This window comes from Fusarium proliferatum (genome assembly GCF_900067095.1).
Source record: "Fusarium proliferatum ET1 genome assembly, contig: FPRO_scaffold002, whole genome shotgun sequence".
Classification (NCBI taxonomy): Eukaryota; Fungi; Ascomycota; class Sordariomycetes; order Hypocreales; family Nectriaceae; genus Fusarium; species Fusarium proliferatum.
The window spans coordinates 4403139-4420741 of NW_022194791.1; the positions used below are offsets into that span (position 1 = coordinate 4403139).

General features: G+C 47.2%; 9 protein-coding genes across 9 annotated transcripts; 5 read left to right on the forward strand and 4 right to left on the reverse strand.

Annotated features, from left to right (window-relative positions):
- Window positions 1-108: 108 nt before the first annotated feature.
- Window positions 109-252, forward strand: FPRO_02342 (uncharacterized protein; the record flags this gene model as incomplete). The annotated part of the gene is made up of 2 exons (XM_031227567.1): window positions 109-195; window positions 247-252. The coding sequence occupies 2 exons, from the start codon at window positions 109-111 to the stop codon at window positions 250-252; spliced, it is 93 nt and encodes a 30-aa protein (XP_031077991.1).
- A 960-nt stretch (window positions 253-1212) lies between these two features.
- FPRO_02341 (uncharacterized protein) lies at window positions 1213-3189 on the forward strand (the record flags this gene model as incomplete). Its single annotated transcript, XM_031227568.1, has 1 exon — window positions 1213-3189. The coding sequence occupies one exon, from the start codon at window positions 1213-1215 to the stop codon at window positions 3187-3189; it is 1977 nt and encodes a 658-aa protein (XP_031077992.1).
- A 590-nt stretch (window positions 3190-3779) lies between these two features.
- FPRO_02340 (uncharacterized protein) lies at window positions 3780-5069 on the forward strand (the record flags this gene model as incomplete). Its single annotated transcript, XM_031227569.1, has 1 exon — window positions 3780-5069. The coding sequence occupies one exon, from the start codon at window positions 3780-3782 to the stop codon at window positions 5067-5069; it is 1290 nt and encodes a 429-aa protein (XP_031077993.1).
- An 80-nt stretch (window positions 5070-5149) lies between these two features.
- On the reverse strand, window positions 5150-6625 carry FPRO_02339 (uncharacterized protein; the record flags this gene model as incomplete). The annotated part of the gene is made up of 3 exons (XM_031227570.1): window positions 5150-5766; window positions 5811-6526; window positions 6582-6625. 3 exons carry the CDS (start codon window positions 6623-6625, stop codon window positions 5150-5152), a joined length of 1377 nt encoding a protein of 458 aa, XP_031077994.1.
- Window positions 6626-7605: 980 nt separating this feature from the next.
- Window positions 7606-8347, reverse strand: FPRO_02338 (uncharacterized protein; the record flags this gene model as incomplete). Its single annotated transcript, XM_031227571.1, has 3 exons — window positions 7606-7866; window positions 7917-7993; window positions 8047-8347. 3 exons carry the CDS (start codon window positions 8345-8347, stop codon window positions 7606-7608), a joined length of 639 nt encoding a protein of 212 aa, XP_031077995.1.
- Window positions 8348-8782: 435 nt separating this feature from the next.
- Window positions 8783-10632, reverse strand: FPRO_02337 (putative threonine synthase; the record flags this gene model as incomplete). Its single annotated transcript, XM_031227573.1, has 5 exons — window positions 8783-9757; window positions 9807-9971; window positions 10022-10348; window positions 10429-10515; window positions 10567-10632. The coding sequence occupies 5 exons, from the start codon at window positions 10630-10632 to the stop codon at window positions 8783-8785; spliced, it is 1620 nt and encodes a 539-aa protein (XP_031077996.1).
- Window positions 10633-11582: 950 nt separating this feature from the next.
- Window positions 11583-12173, forward strand: FPRO_02336 (uncharacterized protein; the record flags this gene model as incomplete). The annotated part of the gene is made up of 1 exon (XM_031227574.1): window positions 11583-12173. One exon carries the CDS (start codon window positions 11583-11585, stop codon window positions 12171-12173), a length of 591 nt encoding a protein of 196 aa, XP_031077997.1.
- A 179-nt stretch (window positions 12174-12352) lies between these two features.
- On the reverse strand, window positions 12353-13967 carry FPRO_02335 (uncharacterized protein; the record flags this gene model as incomplete). Its single annotated transcript, XM_031227575.1, has 4 exons — window positions 12353-12619; window positions 12682-13314; window positions 13360-13848; window positions 13911-13967. The coding sequence occupies 4 exons, from the start codon at window positions 13965-13967 to the stop codon at window positions 12353-12355; spliced, it is 1446 nt and encodes a 481-aa protein (XP_031077998.1).
- A 1163-nt stretch (window positions 13968-15130) lies between these two features.
- Window positions 15131-17561, forward strand: FPRO_02334 (uncharacterized protein; the record flags this gene model as incomplete). The annotated part of the gene is made up of 5 exons (XM_031227576.1): window positions 15131-15337; window positions 15391-16071; window positions 16121-16437; window positions 16482-16835; window positions 16907-17561. 5 exons carry the CDS (start codon window positions 15131-15133, stop codon window positions 17559-17561), a joined length of 2214 nt encoding a protein of 737 aa, XP_031077999.1.
- Window positions 17562-17603: the final 42 nt, after the last annotated feature.

Genomic DNA, 17603 nt, shown 5'->3' on the forward strand with positions numbered 1-17603 from the left:
AGCCCTTGGGTAGCCAAGTTCATGACTTGAGCCTTCAGAACTCTCCATATTCGAATCTCTCAAATCAATATCTTATTACATACAACTTATAACTTTACGTCTGTCATCATGGCCTGCGATTGCGGATCTACGTGCGGCTGCAGTGGAGCTAGCTCCTGCTCGTGTGGCCAGAGCTGCTCATGCAAGAACTGCGGCGTAAGTACTGAAAGAGTCTTGAATATTATGATGTCTGACAAGTCTGAACAGAAATAAACTACGCCAAGGTACACGAAGTTCGTGGTGCATGAATGAGTTGCCGGGGTTATGAGTGTCAATAGTTTCTTCATTCTATGACAACCTTTTATCAATACAAGCCTTTACTGAAGTATCATTTGAAATAATAAGTCCCATAAACACATGTGAAAGGGTAGGCAAAATCAATCCAGTCAAGTGTTGGGCCAAGCTACCAATACCAAGCTTCAAGGATCAAGATCCAACGATAACTAATACTCTGTAAACGTCTTGGCTTTTCCTTTGATACCCTGTCTCAATCCTAAGCGAATATACACAGACATTCCTATTGGAGCTGTTGACGCGAATAGCACTTCCGGAGGCTGGAGGTTAACCAAGCGCTTAAATTTAACCGCCTGCGTTGGAGGTGGCAGTGAATGATCGAGATCTAGAATTTTCATTACATCCATTCTATTGTCTCTGGACCCAACTAAGGTCCTTTCCTATGATAGGGTCATGCGAAATTTCATAGCAAGTGTACGGTATTCTATGCTGGCCAACACTTCTATTCACTCACTACAAAAGAATTGACAAAGCTACAGTTATTTCTGACAACTTTTCAATGGTTCCAGAATAAATTGACGATCATAACATGATCTAATAAAAGGATTCTGCGATGATCCATTAAAATGTGTCTCAGCGCGAAATTGACGCGTGCTATTGGCTGTGCTCTATGCATGTTGGTTGTGTGCGTTTCATCTACAGCATAGACCCTGCAATTGGGTACAAGGAGCGGCCAGAACCGCCCTGAGATTTTGTTAGTGCCACCCGCCATTTCTGGCGGTTAGCACTAACTGGTCTCCTAACGAGCCAAGTACCACGTCTCTCGGCTGCAGAAGGCAAGGCATTCTTAGGACTCGAAAAGCGCTTCGAGTCAATGATAAAGAGGGAAGCTGCTCTGTGCTTTCTGTGGCGTTCATCATACCATACTCAACATTCATTATGGAGACCTTTTCGAGGCAACAACAACACAAACACCACGACATCAGTATCACAACCAAAGATGTCTCTCCACGAAAAGCAAAACCTGGCCCTATTCGTTCCTGGCTATGGGAGACTCTATCGTTATTGTTGGCTCTGGGCTTGCTGATAGCGACGATCGTTATCCCAGCACAGAACAACAACAGAGTCTTGAAACCATGGCCATACGACATCAGCCTCAACACAATTATTGCTATTCTAAGCACCTTTATGAGAGCTTCGATGTTACTTGTCGTTGCTGAGCTCATCGGTCAGATGGGATGGAATGCTTTGCAGAAGCCCCGTCCTGTCTCCGATCTTCATCATTTCAATAATGCTAGTCGCGGCATCCTTGGAGCGATGAAGCTATTCTGGACTGTTCCTCCACGGCTCACGAGCATTATCGCCGCTCTTGTCATTATCATATCTCCTGCAATCACTCCTTTCGCTCAGCAGTCCGTCAGTACTGTTCCTTGCCCAAGAACAGCCCAAGGACAGGCATCTCTACCAATCTCTCACTATGTCCCTGCCGACAGATCAAGGTTTCGAATAGGTGCCGCCAGCAATGAGCTTTCAGGCGACATGAAAGTCGCCATGATGAATGGCCTTGTCAACCCTACGGGCAAGGATATAGACGTAGCTGCAACTTGCTCTACTGGAAACTGTACATTTCCTTCCAACTCGCAAGGAATAACTCATTCCTCTATTGCCATGTGCAGTGCCTGCATTGACACAACGGAGTTCATCGAATTGAAAATCAGCAAGAATAACAGTGATGGAGACGAGGGCTACGCCGGCAAGACCTACAATTACAGTCTGCCAAATACACAGTGGCTTCAGGCCGTCATCAGAAGCCAGGTCATGGCCATGTCTGGAGATTTAGAATGGGCGCTCGACACACCCAACTCTCGGTTTGCCCAGTTGGCCAAAGTCGCCATCTCAAACATCACGACCCTAAGCTTCACGCAAAAGGGCTGCAACGTCACTTCCAGCACGAACGCAACGTGCCCCGAGGATAGGCTGACCTCAAAAGTCCCAGTGTCCTTGCGCTATCAGAATGCCATGGCAACTTCATGCGCCCTCTACCCTTGCATCAAGAAATACTACGGCAAGGTGGAGAGGGGATCGCTTATGGAGAAGGTGGTTGACGAGCAGCCCATCGATTACAACAGGGCTGCCAATGACGAGGCAGGAAACCGTGTTGGCGTGCAAACGCCCTGTCTGATCGATGGCAAGGAATACAAACTTGCCAACTTTTCCCAAACCAGGGATCCCTCCGACTCTGAAACAATTGTCCCGGTCGACGGCACCAACTATACAGTCCCGAATCAATGTGTCTACACACTCACCTTTCAATACCGGCAAGCACTAAGACGCTTCATTGAGCACACCCTCTTCAACACCGTCTGCTTGGCCAATGTTGATGGCGGCGCAAAAGACCAGCTTAATTGTGGTGACCAATGGTGGCTACCTCCACTATACAACTCAACATTCGAAGGTCTCGATGCTTCTTTTGATTTGTTCGCAACCGCCATAACAAACAACTTCCGCAAGCAGGGTATTAAGGCTAGAAGAGAACGTTCCCTAGAAGACAATGGCAAGGCTACAGGTCAAACTACATATTTCCTAGAAGGCAATGACAAGGCTACAGGTCAAGCTACAGAGATGGCTATTTGTACTGTGTTTGACTGGCGGTGGGTGCTGTTGCCGGCTGGTCTGATGGCCATTACGATGCTCTTGTTGATAGTTGCCATTGTCCAAGGGTTTACTAACCCAGGAATGCCAGTGTGGAAGACTTCGATTCTTCCATTGTTGTTTTACGGTCCTAATGTGGTGGGTCATACGCAAGAGACGGATTTGGATGATTTGCAGAAGGAGGCTGGAAGGGTGATTGTAAGGATGGAACATGATGAGAGTGTCAGACTTGGACAGATTGACACTAGGGGGACGGAAAGTTGAAGAAGCACTTCTGGGAGTAGGGCGTCAAGGGGATTTAGTTATATATGCTTGAATACAATAAGTTTAACCAAAATCGATCAGTCGGGATCTTTGTTATCTTAACAATCTCGGATGACAATTAAGATGAGACCGATACATCCCTACAGAGGCTTTCACGACAACATATAAAAGCGTAGCTCACGTAGTCCTTAATAAACGAGCAAGTAACTACAACTGTCACTTTTAGGGCTAGTACAACATCTCTGAGCCGAAGTCTCTCAGGCATGCTGCAAGCCACGGAATGAGAGCGGAAGTATTCCACTTGATTTTCATTCCTCGACCCTGATCTTCACCGAGTTCCTTGATATGATGTCAATGATGTCAAGTGTCTTGATTGACAGAATTAGCTTCAAATAGCCCCGTAGGAAGCGGATGCACGGCACCGCAGCATGGATGCTCTGTATAATTGCCCAATTCGGAAATAGATCAGCCTCGGATGAGTTGATCGAAATACAGCTGCAATGAGCTGAACTGCTTTCTTTCCTCTATTTAATTTACATTCTTTTGTAACTGTCTTTTCGAGGATTTGAATGGAAAAGAAATCAATAACCATGAGCTTCGATCTAACGACGACGTATGAGCGGACATTGCTCCGTCCGCTTGTCTTACCCACCGACAACAATGCCACAAACGAGTTGGCGAATCTGTCCGAGGAGTCCCAATGGCGGGCATCTGCGCATATATTTCGAGGAACAGATGATCGTGACGAGACTGCTGCGTGGCCACCAGCCAAGTTCAACGACGACCCGTCCAGCATTCCCAACGATGAGGCATACAACATCCCATATGATCCCGTAAGCAAGAAAGCCAACAGCAGTGAATTTAAGCTGTACTCCGACTCAGAGCAGAGCAAGACATCCAACGTCCCGCCTCCCAAACTGGTTGCCAAGCGCTACATCGCACGGGACCAAGCCAACAAGTCTGAACAGGGCATAACTCTTCTCACGCTTACAGGCATGGGAGTTCCCAAAGAGATGTTTGAGCCTATGCTCGAAGACCTTCTACCTCGACTGCGCAAGTCTGGTGTCAAAGTTGAAGAGATCTGGGCGGTAGATATGCCTCTTAGCGGACAGACGGCCAAGGCTAATTCCATGGGATACTTGTACGCCAATGAGAAAGACATCGTTCGAGATTTACTGCTCTTCCTTACAGCTTATCTACCTGTGAAACCCGGAGGAGAGCTACCGAAGTACCTTGAACTGCACAAGCCAACAGCTCGAGCTCAGCAGCCTACACGACAGAATCTTCACGTCTTTGCTCACAGCCTCGGCGCCCAAGCCGCTATCCTCGCTTCCGTCCACGCACCAAACATCTTCAGCAGCCTCATGGTCGTCGACCCAGCTATGATTCCCGCCGGAAAGATCAACGAAGCTATGACAAAGCTCCCCAAAGATATCTTCTGTCTTGGTCTCAAGCAGAACTTCCCCGATCGCAACGCTGTCGAGAAAGCACTCTGCGAGACTAAACGTACAAAGAACTGGGACGAACGCGCTATGCGAATGTTCACCCAGCACGGTGTCGTCCAGGACGAAAAGGGAGGCGTCAAACTCATCGCTCACCCTCGTTTGGATTGGGCTTTATGGTACGACAAGCAAACTCCTGCTGAGTGTTATGATCGGTTCAAGGATATAAGCGTTCCGTTGCTTGCTATCATGCCCAAGAGGCCTTTTGCTGTGCCGGCGAAGATGTTTGAGGCTGATGTTAAGAAGTTGAAGGGGAGGGCTGATGTTAAGTGGGTTGAGGGGACGCATCAGGTTGTTTATGAGAGGATGGATGATTGTGTTGGGTTTGTGGGGGAGTGGTTGGGGGATATCGCTGGTGAGAAGAGAGCCAAGCTGTAGAGTAGCGGATAGTTATACAACTTAACGCATTCCATAAATATGTCATAAATTCTGTTGCTGATCTATATGTCGAAGTCCTTCTACCACTCTTCTAATCTTTTAATCTTCACATGTAACCCGCCAGCCGGTCTCGCCGTAAGACCGCCCTTAACATCAACAACCATCTCATCCATCAATCTCCTATCCTTTAACTCAAACTCAAAGCTCCCAACCCAACCTGCCATCAAACACGCCAACTCAGCCCTCGCAAACCCCTGTCCAATACACGCCCTGGGCCCCTGCAAAAACGACAAAAACCCATATTTACTCTCTGCACCTCCATGTGCACTCTCACCCAGCCATCTATCCGGCTTAAACAAATGTGCATCATTACCCCAGAGCTTAGCACACCGGTTCGTGGCCCATGGTGCTATGACGATGCGTGTGCCTTTTGGTATAAATTGATCGAGAATGGTGGTGTCGTGGGCTGCTTCGCGGAGAGTTTGCGGGACGGGGGCATAGAAGCGCAGGATTTCACTGCAGACTGCTTGGAGATAGGGCATTGAGTCGATGTTAACGCTAGATATTGGGGTTTCTTTTGCTTGGGTTAGGGGAGGGAGGCGTTGGCGGATTTCGTGGTGGAGTCGGTCTTGGACTTCTGGGTGTTTGGCGAGGAGGTAGACGCCCCAAGTAAATGCCGCTCCTGTTGTGTCATGGCCTGCAACTGTTAGTCGTGGTAGAAATGCTGAAGAGAAGACTTACCAGCCGCAAGCAATGTCATTGCTTGATCAATCAGTCCATCCTCAGTGAACATCCCAGTCCGTATCGCCGCAGAGATGATATCCATATCATCCAATTTCTTCTCCTTCAGCTTCTTCTGCTTCGAAGATATTGTGTCTCTGCACGTCTCGCGTATTGATCGGGCTGCCTGGCTCATATCTGAGTTGAGTTTGATAGGTAAAGCTGTGAGGACCCAGGCTGGAACCAAACTTTCGATAAGGTGCAGCATGCGAGCTTGAGCTGATGGTTGAAACACGACATCATAAGTCTTCACCATCTCGCTCTTCGCATTTTGGATGGCCCCAAAGTCCCTTCCCAGGCCTGCTACACCGATGAGATCGAGAGTAATCCTCGATGCCCACTCTACCACCTCCACCGACTCAAGTCTATCCGCTGTGATTCTCTCGACCATTTCTCTCGTCTTATCCCAGAAAAGAGGATACAGAGCTTTGATGTTCTTGGGTGCAAAAGCAGGATTCATGCTCCGTCTCTGCAGCTTATGGGCATCTCCTTCAGAAAGGATAAGCCCTATTCCTAAGAATCTCCCTGCCGTTTCTCTCAAGCTAGCAGGCTTTGGGAACGAGTAGTTCTGGGTGACTAGAACTTCGTGAAGGGCGTCGGGAGATGTGAGAACGATTCTCTCAGCGTTGAAGAAGCCGAGATATCGTAAGAAGCCGTTGTTCAGGACTGTTTCGTTCCTGTTCCCCAGACTTGTGAGGTAATATTCAGGGACTCAGGTGCAGGTCTACTTACCATTCTCTCACTGGTGAGCAGTACGGCTCTCGATACAGCTTCATTCCATGACCCCAAAGCCAGTGATTGCCCCTGGGCGTCGGAATATGGCGAAGCGGTGATATAAATCGAGGGCGTATTATAATCCTATAAAAGCACCATATGGCTGTCTCTAGGCACAATATCCCTAAGAAGCCAAGCAAAAACATTGAGTTCTGGTTATCTTGGTGTAGCGAGGCCAGCAGGTACCCAGAGAGAGTAGCGCCGCCCAATATAATCTGCCATGTTTCTATCATGATTCACAGAATTCTTGAATGGTTGATCTAGTAATATCAGTTTGCATAGATAAATAAAGATTTCCAAGGGCCTCCGCCAAGGGGACCTTAATAAGATCCAAAGAATTTGCCGCAGAAACTAAGCCTGATAAAGGAAACAAATATAGGACCCTTGGTGGTTTCAAATTCGTTTACTGACATGTAGATCTCGGCCTCATTCCTTCAGCTCAGTGACGATCATTTACCAGGGAACTATTTGATATACCCAAAAGGTTCTGGAGCCCCACACCCACCCATCCATGTTCCTGGGGATATTGTGGAGCGATGACGCAGTGTCACGACTCGATATCTGATCCTCGGTATAGATTAGACAATTTGATATCGGTGAATGATAAGGGTCTCCGACTTTATCAAGCTCTAAAACAAGGCTAGTCTTGGGCTTTTGAACTTGGGTTTGTAGTGACGTAGGAGCCTGTTGGGAGCTAACCGATGAAGAGCAGCAACACTGACTATGATCTCGTTGACACAGGCCTTTGAATTCAGATGAATAATCCCTAGGAAGTAATAAAGCGCAAGGCCTCTATAACAAGTGATTAGAATATTTGTGGTATATCTTTAGTAAACCTTTAGTCTAGTCAATATCAGCATCCTGGGTTATCGTCGGAACTTTGAAAACTCCCCAAGGACTCCTGAGATGATAATTGAAATTTCAAGTAGATACAATATGTTATTATCTACTATATTTACTTCTCTGGCAAACTACTGCAACCTTAAAACGCCATTCCGGCAAGATAGACTGCACCAATAGCAAGGATAGCCGAAACACCCAACGATGAACCCATTTTCCAAGAACTATTTGGTTCTGCACTCGTAGTTGCTGCTGATGTTTCACTAGTAGCTGCTGTGGAAACACTACCAGAAGTTGAGGTCTTTGTTGTTTGAGCTTGACTAGTTTCATCTTTGCTTGTGATTTCGGCTGTGCTTCTGCTCGTGGTCTCTGCCAAAGTTGAAGTGACCTTCTCATCAGAAGACTATTCCATATTAGCAGTCTATTTCCAAGCATGTTTCTATGTGAACTGACCGTTGATCCAGTGTCAATAGCCTGGCTAGCAGAAGCCGTAACAGTCTCACAAACCCTACTCAAAACATCCCCATAGACTAGCACAAGGTCAGCTCTCTATTCTACAAAGTATCCATGGATTGAAACTCACGGTTATAAGCAGATGGACCACAGATATCCCAAACGCAATCCTCCTCTCTCTCAACCCAATCAACAGAGTCATTGCACCAGCACTGAACAACACCTTCTCTGGTACAAGACTTGTAGTTTCCATACGTCTTGTAGCAAGCTTGAAAACATTCGGCACGCTTTTCTTCAAGGTCAAAGGCTTCGGCTCCTGAGGCTGTTGGGGCGAGAGTGACGGTTGCTAGATAGCCACTTTCGGAGTTGGCTGCAGCTGATATGCTGGCTAGACTTGAGAGCAGAGGCAAAGTAAACAAATGAGATCTCATTGTTGTCAATGAAGAGCTAATAATTGAATAATTTGACAAGTCTTAAAGTTTGGTCGAGGATGTAGGGCATTTATCTAATTGCTGAGGCATATTTGCTGAAAGCAGGGGTTGTCTTCAGCTGAACATTAGACCCTCTTGGCACTTCACTTGCCCCAGCCGACCCTTGAGAATTAGCCATGTGAGACTCTGGCAGATAAATAGCGCCAAAAAATGGCTCGACAAGGCAAACAAGGCGTATTTTTAAGAAAGCTGAGGGCGGACATTAATGAGTCCCCGAAACCGGCTCAGCAACATTCACTTCATCATTTCATATTCAAGTCATCTGAAACTCAGAAAAAACACAGAAAATATGTCTAATTCGTCCTTTGTCTTTTGATCATTTTAACCCTCTAACTATGCATTCGAAACCCAGAACAAACACCTTTCATCTCACGTTCATCGCTGTCCGCTAAGCTCTTTCTCAACCTGCTCCTTAACAAGCTCCCTCACAGCCTTCCAATCATTCGAAACATCAGAAACTCGCTTAGGCAATTTCTCTAGGCCGACAAACTCCTCAGGGAGAACCTTCTCCTGGAAGTTAAAGTCCTTCTCATCCTTGAGAGCCAGCTCAACGGCACCGGCGAACTTGGCGGGGTGAGCTGTGCACAGAGAAATGTGAGGAAGGTTGGCCTCGGCGCGTTGGGCAGATCGGAGAGAGGCGGTGACACCGATGGAGGAGTGGGGGTCGAGAACGTAGCTGAATTGCTCGTAGATGCTCTTGATGGTCTCGAGAGTCTCGGGATCACTGACGCGTTCGCTCTCAAATGTCTTGCGGGCGCTGTTGAGAACGTCCACGTAGACGGGGCCGAAACCGCCCTTGACCTTGAGATCCTTGAGCCAAGTGGCGACTTCTTGACCAGCTTGCTTGCGGTTGAACTCAACATCCATACCAACAGTAGCAGCAAACTCATAAGCCAAGAACCAAAGCAGACGCTCAAAGTTGCTCGAAACCAAGATGTCCATAGCAGGGCTAAGAGTCTCCTTGACGCCTTCCTCATGGGCCTTGACACCATCGACCTCCAGACCACCCTGAGCCTCGGGGCCCTTGGCGGGCTGCTTCTCGTACTTTCCAGACTTCCAGAATCGATCAAGGATATCGTTCTCGTTAGTTGCGATAACAAGCTTGTCGACGGGAAGACCCATGCGAGTGGCGAAGTAGCCGGCGAGGATGTCGCCAAAGTTTCCGGTGGGGACGACGAAGCGCACCTTGTCGCCGACCTTGAAGGTGGAGGACTTCTTGGCGAGGGAGAAGTAGGAGTAGAAGTAGTACACAATCTGGGCTAGGATGCGGGAGAAGTTGATGGAGTTGACGGCGCCGAGCTTGAGGGAGGCGTTGGTCTCGGGGTCGCCAAAGAGGGCCTTGACGATGTCCTATCAATTCGTTAGCGCGGCGCGAAGGACGTACAAAAGGCGTACTCACTTGACAATCGTCAAAGGTACCGGTGACGGCAAGGTTGTGCACATTGGCATCAGTGCACGTCGTCATCTGAAGCTCCTGAATCGGGCTGACACGACCCTTGGGATGCAGAATAGTAACTGACACATCCTTCTTACCCCTCAAACCATGAATAGCAGCGGATCCAGTCTAATTCACACGTCAGGATATTACCGCAATCAGGCCACAGCATGACTCACATCACCACTCGTCGCACCAACAACAGTCAAGTGATGTCGGTCCTTACCCTCCTTGCCCTCATTCTTTCGCGCGAGGAGGTACTCGAAAAGGTTGCCGAGGAACTGCAGCGCGCAGTCCTTGAAAGAGTAGCTAGGGCCGTGGAAGAGTTCGAGGAGGTGCAGATTGTCCTTGAGCTGGACGAGGGGTGTGACTTCTTGGGCGCGGAACGTAGAGTAGCTTCGGTTGATGATGCCTTGTAGGTCTTCGGCGGGGATTTCGCTGCGGGAGATGTAGAGGCTGAAGATCTGGAAGGCCAATTCCTGGTACGAGAGGTCTTTCCAGCTTTGCTAGTATCGCGTTAATCGTCATCCTGACATTCGTCGCTTTCGATCGCAGCCAAGAAGTGCATTGATCGGCTCGTACGCACCCATTCTGTCGCAGCGGGAATCTCATGGGGGAGGAAAAGACCGCCATCGGCAGCCAATCCCTTTAGGACAACGGTCTCGAAGGAGAGCTTTCAGAGGTCAGCAGAGTGTCAATTCGAGTATTGACGGATAGATCGTACACCATAGTCGCCACCTCTTGTGGAGAGGTAGACTTGCGATTGCGTATGTGTCGAATCGGTGGCCATTGTTGTTTTGCTTGTTGATGCTTGGAAAATTCTTGGTGCCCCTCGTTGGGAAATGGGATGGAATGAGTCGCGAATGGAAGCCACCCCGCCGGAATTTCAATCGACCGGCCGGTATCGGAACCGGAGCCGGGGCCGGATGCACTAATTGAGACCTGGAGCGATGAAATAGAGTCATAATGTATTAAAGAGTTGACATGATTGGTTCATTGTTCTTTTATACTACTTTGCATATTCAGCTTAATAAAGATTTAAATAGTATAGAGGTGCTTGAAAATAATTGTTGGAGCCAGTGGTACACGGTTGCGGTGTAACTAAATATCTCTCGTTGTCACACTCATAGGCTTAGCACCAGCCAGTTTTGGCATTAATCTCGATAACATAAATCTGACAAAACAAATTGAAGACTTGATAAGTTTTTGTGAAACCATCATTTTTCTCCCTACTTTTCAACCTTTATAGTAGCTTTCGCTGTCTCCCTCTCGAAGGTAAATTGCCTCGTCTTGTCAACTCGGTGATTTTTCCTCTTGACACCTAACAATCCCTGAAGTCGATCCGCCACAGTAGCTTAATAGCAAGGCGCAGCTCGTCGTATTCCTTCTACAGGGGATGGAAGAACGGCACAGCAAAGAGATTACGAGCTTCGCCAACCAATCAAAGCTCTTGTTTCTTGAACTAACCCGTTCGCTTCTACCGCAATCTCCTACAGCATGGGTCGTTTAGAGGTCATAGGACAACAATTCAGCCGCCAGCAGAAGGATTTGGCGAACGCTAAAGATCATACGTTACAGTTGGCTTGTTGGGTCAGTCACCGGGTAATTCTGTCAAGACCCCTGTGGGATTTTTGTTTAAAGCACGGTCATCCTCCACGTCAAAGTCCATGTCAAATCCCTCGTTAAACTTGTCACTCGTTTACCAGATCCAGTAAGCCACTCGTTAAAAGGACCTTCAAAATGGTCAAATCAACTCTTTTGGCTGCCATCCCACTGCTCATGCTCGCCGAGCAAGCCCTTGGATTCGGCTGCTCAACTCACAGCTACACAACATGCGAAGATAAAATAGTCCATTGGTTTGACCCCGACGACGGGATGATCTGTGACCCTCTCGACTGCGGCGGCGGCCGAGCACCCCCAAAGACTGGCGTGCCTGGATGTGCCGGATATACCGGCACTGAGACCATCGGAACCTCGTATCTCTCGTGCTGGAAACCTTCGACTACGCTTGTTGCTGCAGCTGCGGAGACGATATCGGAAACCACAGTGACGGAAACGGCTGAGCTTAGTACTGTGATTGAGGTTGAAACGAGGACTACGACGAGGCATGCCGTATCTGCATCGGCTGAACCGATGGGAATCACGGCAAGGACTGGATCAACTACTGTGGCTCCGATACTGCCATCGGAGACCAAATCGACTGAGGAGGCTGCTTCTACTTCTACACCTGCTGCGGCGGCGGCTACTGCTGCGCCTAATGCGGCTGGAGTTATGGAGGGGTCTCTTATTGCCGCTGCTGGTGTTGCGCTTGGAGCAATTGTGCTCCTCTAATTTGGTCCTAGAAATTAATGATTGATGGGAACATACTGATTTACGGCATGACTCGAATAATGATGTCAACTCTTTGGCATGAATAATATTTAATTTTCTTCCTCCAGGAGCTCAAATCTTACTTTTCTGATCAGCTTTCATACCTATTTCCAACTTTGCAGGCTTGACGACCAACAACCTCAGCTTGACGGGAATAAGTAGCTTCCAATGGACCCGAACACTGCCTTAAAATGGACCATCAACTCCTCCAGATCTCCATCGTTATCAGACTTTTTGACTTTGTCCCGACTGGTCGATTCAGATAGTCGTCCTAGTAGCGTCCGGTTCAATTCCTTCAGCAATACAGCTTGATCCATCCACTTTATGCGAACATAATCAAGCTGATAGTCTGCGAGCAGCGTCTCAATCTCATTGTTCTGGGCTTCCAAAGCACTCGCCGTTGCCCTCTAGATAAGGGGTCAGTAACCTCCGATATGCAAAAGGTCGGACTAGTCGGAGAATGACTTACTACAGCTGCCAGGCATGGTGGGATATAGCTGGCACCAAGAGGTCTGAGATCGTACACTGATTTGGCAAGGATGATAAGTTCGTTCGCCAGCATTGATGCTTCCAGGAGTAAGACACCTTCGTCTGGATATGCTGCTCGAAGTATTCTGTTCAAAGCTAGTGCTGCCGTGAGAAGGATCGCTTCCGTGACTTGAAGCTTGTGAACAAGCTTTTGTCGACAGCGTAAGTTTTCAGAAGGATCCCTCTGCTCTCTTACGCTGTCGAGCTGGTGCTGTATTCTTGCATGATCGTCCCGCAACTCTCTGTACGTGGTTTTGATTTCTTCCACGTATCGAAGAGGCTCGTGCAATAGTCTCGGTATCCTCAGAAGTCTTTGCACTTGAAAAGATCGAACGTGAGGATCTTGATTATAATCGTATGCGTTTTGGCGTGACTGTGAGCTCAGGTCATTGACGTATTGTTCCAAGTCAATTCGTGTATCCACAAGAGCCTCGAAGAATAGAGCTATCAATGAGCTGTCCAGTAACTTGAGTTCGAAAATGCTACTCCGGCCTTTTTCTGTTACTGCGTCCATAAAACATGCAAGAATTTGCCCATGGCTCCGCGACTCATTACCCGCTTGTCCCAACCAGCTCTTTGAGATTATCAGTGCATGCTCTCTACACAAGAATGTACTTACCTGGCATATCGTCATGATTTGAAAGGCTGCAACGTCCTCGAAGCCGATCTGTGTAGCTTTCTTATCTTGGAGACCTCTCAATACTTTCAAGCTGCTGCTATACTTGGCTTCAACTTGAGATGGGATCTCATATGTATAATGATAAGGCAAGGTACTTGTCATCAAATCAACAGAAACATCGAGAGCATGGCTATGACCAAGCCTTTTGGGAACATGCTCTAGAAAGTCCCCATAACAGTGGAGGCCATATCGAAAGTCTGTTACCTCTAGAGCCGCAACAAGTTTGGCTTGTAGAAGAGTTAACGAGTTTTGAGGGTTATGCAAAATGGATGCCTGAGATGACGTCTCGCGCTTTCGTGGTTTCGAAAAGCTGGTCTTGAATGGCTTGGTGAATGATACGGGTTTGAAGACATATTTCTGTTCACCTGAACCGACACATGGGACTCCAAGTCGTGCACACCTTGAGCAAGCCGGCTTGACTTGATCACACTAGTTTATGTAAGTAGGTTCCTCTTTTCCTAATATGCATTTGGGCTTCTTTTTGCGCTTACCTTCTTCTTCTGCTTCAGACAAGAGTTACAGCCTCTGCTTCTCGGAACGCCAGGCATAATAACGAACAGATAATTAGATATCCCATAAGAATTAAAGTATTTTTGCCTTGATATATGTTTACTTTACGTCTTTTATGATATTCTATGCTTGGCTCGTGAGGCGATATGATCCCCACCACAAGTAAGACAGCGCTGGGTAAGACCACGTTGGGAATAGTGGCATGTCCTGGCGCAGATCGAGTGGTGCGTCATAACAGCGATTTGGGTAATTTCCGCCGACCAGGACCCTGCATTTTCAATAGTCTTATAGCCAAGAACGTTAATCCCAGAGCTTGGTATTCAATATTGTATAATAGGCCGATCTGGATCTGTCATCGAATGGTGGAGAGGGTAAATGTGAGATTGGAAGCCGGAATTCGGGATTACAAGCGGGATTCAAATGACGATATCCTACTTTAAATATATTCAATACCTTCTCTTAATTCCTAATTCGATTGTGGATTATGTGAGACTGCTGATGGGCGCTGTACTTTGCAGTTTCAGACATTGATCCTCTTCCCAGATCTTCAAGATCTCCAATTGACGACACAGAGAAACAGAGACCAATAGAATTAAATATGAGTCTTCACAGCACTCCAATCGATAAAGCTGTCGTCGCCACTTCCGTGGCTTGAATATTATGTCTGCCAGCTCATTCACGATACTCGTGTCATTCATCCACACGCAGTAGCTCGATGGACATACAAAACAATGTCCAATTCTGATATAAGCTAAATATTGTGGACTGATTGGTTACCTAAGAAGTAGAAGTAACGTGACAAACAAAGAGTGCTTCCAAGCTCTTGCAGGCTTGATGACAGGTCGGTGGTGAGACTGGCTCTATTGGCTTATCTCAATGCACGGCACAGCATAATGAACCAGTCTATTAGAAATACAGGACATGTGCCGGAGCAGTTGATTGAACGAATCAGGACGTATCTCCCATAAAGGGGCTCTGGTGGCTCCCAAGAAACAAAGCGCATCATGCTTAAACCACCATGACATCATGTTTCGAACATAGAAAAGCACATTATAGTTGGTTACTAAGAAAATGATATCCATGTGAGTCAATTGCGTACTTGTGTGATATCACATTCTAAACAGGGACCTTCTTCCAATATCACACTCATTGAAGCCATGGCAGTTTTGAATATCTACGAAGCTACATCAACTTCCCAGAGATGATACCTCATAGAACGCCAAGTATTTCCGATGCCTCGAAATCTTCAGCTCAAGAGACCTCTCAAACAGGTCGTCCTCGACAGCTACTCCCAGCTGCTCGTCCCCAGCAAGCTGAGAGTTCTACTCACTATCAAACTGCTCCTCTAGCAAGAAAACGAGCTCCCGTAGCTTTGGCATGCGAATCATGTCGGCAGAAGAAAGTAAAGGTCAGTTTGGATTCCAACACGTGCTTTGTGTGGCAGCTCATCGGTCTATATAGTGTAACGGAGCTCGGCCGGTATGCTCTCAATGTCGGGCACGGAAAACCGAGTGTGTTTACCGAGTGACGCCAGATACAGACTATCGTGATAAGTACGAGACACTTCTAGAATCACACCCTGCAGCCGTCGTATACCGAGCTATTCAATCACGGCCACAAACCGAAGCACTCGAAATCGTACGACGGATCCAGTCGGGTGTCAATGCTGAGACTCTGATGCGTCAACTATCAAGCGCCGATTTACTGCTCCAAGTACAACTTGAGCCAGAGACAAGATCACGATATCAGTTCATATACTCTCCGCTCATGCCTACATATCTCCAGACTGACGATAATCCCTTCATGAGATCTCTCATACATGAGTGGAGCACAAGAGATGATGTTGTTAGTATTGCATCTCCGGTTTTTACAGAAACAGATCTGGGATATCGGGCGCAGTATTTGAGACCTCATCATGCAGCAACCATAATTGACTCAAGACTTGGTGAGATAGTCCCTTCGAGATGGACTGTCGTGGATTTTAGCGATGATAAGATGAGGGAATTTATACGTGCTTATTTCCTCCAGGAATATGACTGGTTCACGTTCTTTCATAAGGACTATTTCTTAGATGATATGATCAGTGGATCCAGTACATTTTGCTCATCACTCCTCGTCAACGCTGTTTTAGCAGTTGGATGCGTAACTCCCCCAGCTACTATGAATTTGATTCTTGCTAACAAGCTATTAGCAATGTCGAAACAATACATCCGAGCCCGCAGAGTATTGGAACCCCAACAGTCTTGGATACAAATTCCTCGAAGAAGCGAAAAGGCTATGGATAGTTGAGGTGACGCACAACAGAAGCCTGACAACTCTACAAGCTGCTCTTGTCCTGAATACTATCGTCAATATGTTTGATATGGATCATTTATCATCAGCATTCCTCGTCCGGTCAATAGAAATAGCGCATGAGTTGGGGTTATTCGAACCAACGACATACATCATGAATAAGAAGTTGAGAAACTCATATGATCTTACAGCCTGGTCTTTGTTTCACTGGCAATGGTAAAACTCTCATCTTCCGGCTGATTCACAGCTAACAAAAGCAGTACATTGAGCTACCAATTCATGACCCAACCTTTGTTAAAAGCACCACCAAAGGCCCCGCTTCCTGACCCTGACCGCGATCCAGACTGGTTTGGTGAAATTTGGCTGAAGTATCCTTCAAGTTCAACGCTGGTACCACTTCAGGTTGGCTTGGTGTTCAGAGCAAAGATGAGCTTTAGTGTCGTTCTCAACGAGATCATGCTAGAAACTCAGGAAGATTCAACTGATTCTTACTTGTTTCAAAATGGGGGCAAAACTATACTTGAAATAATAGAAAGATTGGACACATGGTATAAATCGATGCCAGAACCACTGTCACCAACAAAGATTGTTACGCCTTCACAACTCAAGATACAGTAGGTCATCCCTATCTAATTTAAAGTAGAGAATGGTATAGAGTTGGCAGATATTTATTAACATCTCCCAGTCTTCATTATTGCTACGTTATCATTCAGCTTTACGAGATCCTCGCCCCAGGAGGACAGAGACAAGCCCCAAACCTCCCGATCGAAGAGGACGAACTTCAAAGATCCCTTTCCAAGTACCGAGGCTACTTTGAGACCATCCTCCGAATTCACTATCTCCGACATAGCTTCGAATACGGAAACATGATGCTAACGCGATTCCTCGCTATGCTAGCATTCCTATCCTTGAGAAAAATCGAATCCTTGACAACATCTACCGAGCCAGGGCATATCGTGACGGGATCTGGATTAGATGTTGGAGACACAGACCCCAAGGAAGCAAGGGCTACACTTTTGATAGCCCAAAAAGGCCTTGGTGACCAGGGGAGAGGCTATTACTTATCGAGGACATTGTTGCGCGACGTCCTGGCGAATATGACGGCGAGTGATGCTACGATTCTTCAGAGCTTTATAACGATCCCTTTTGAGGGCCCGGAGAAGATGCAGGAGAGGAAGATGTATATGGAGAGTCACTGTCCTCCGGATATTCTGCGCATAGCGAATGATCCGAATAAGCAGCCGGATGGGAACTGGATTCGAAGGTTCGCGATGTTGACACTTGGGGAGAACTCTGGGCGGTCGATTTTAGGGATGATATCTGGAGGGAGTGAAATCTAAGCTGGGCGTTATCATAAAGAGCGGACTGAATGATACGGCAAA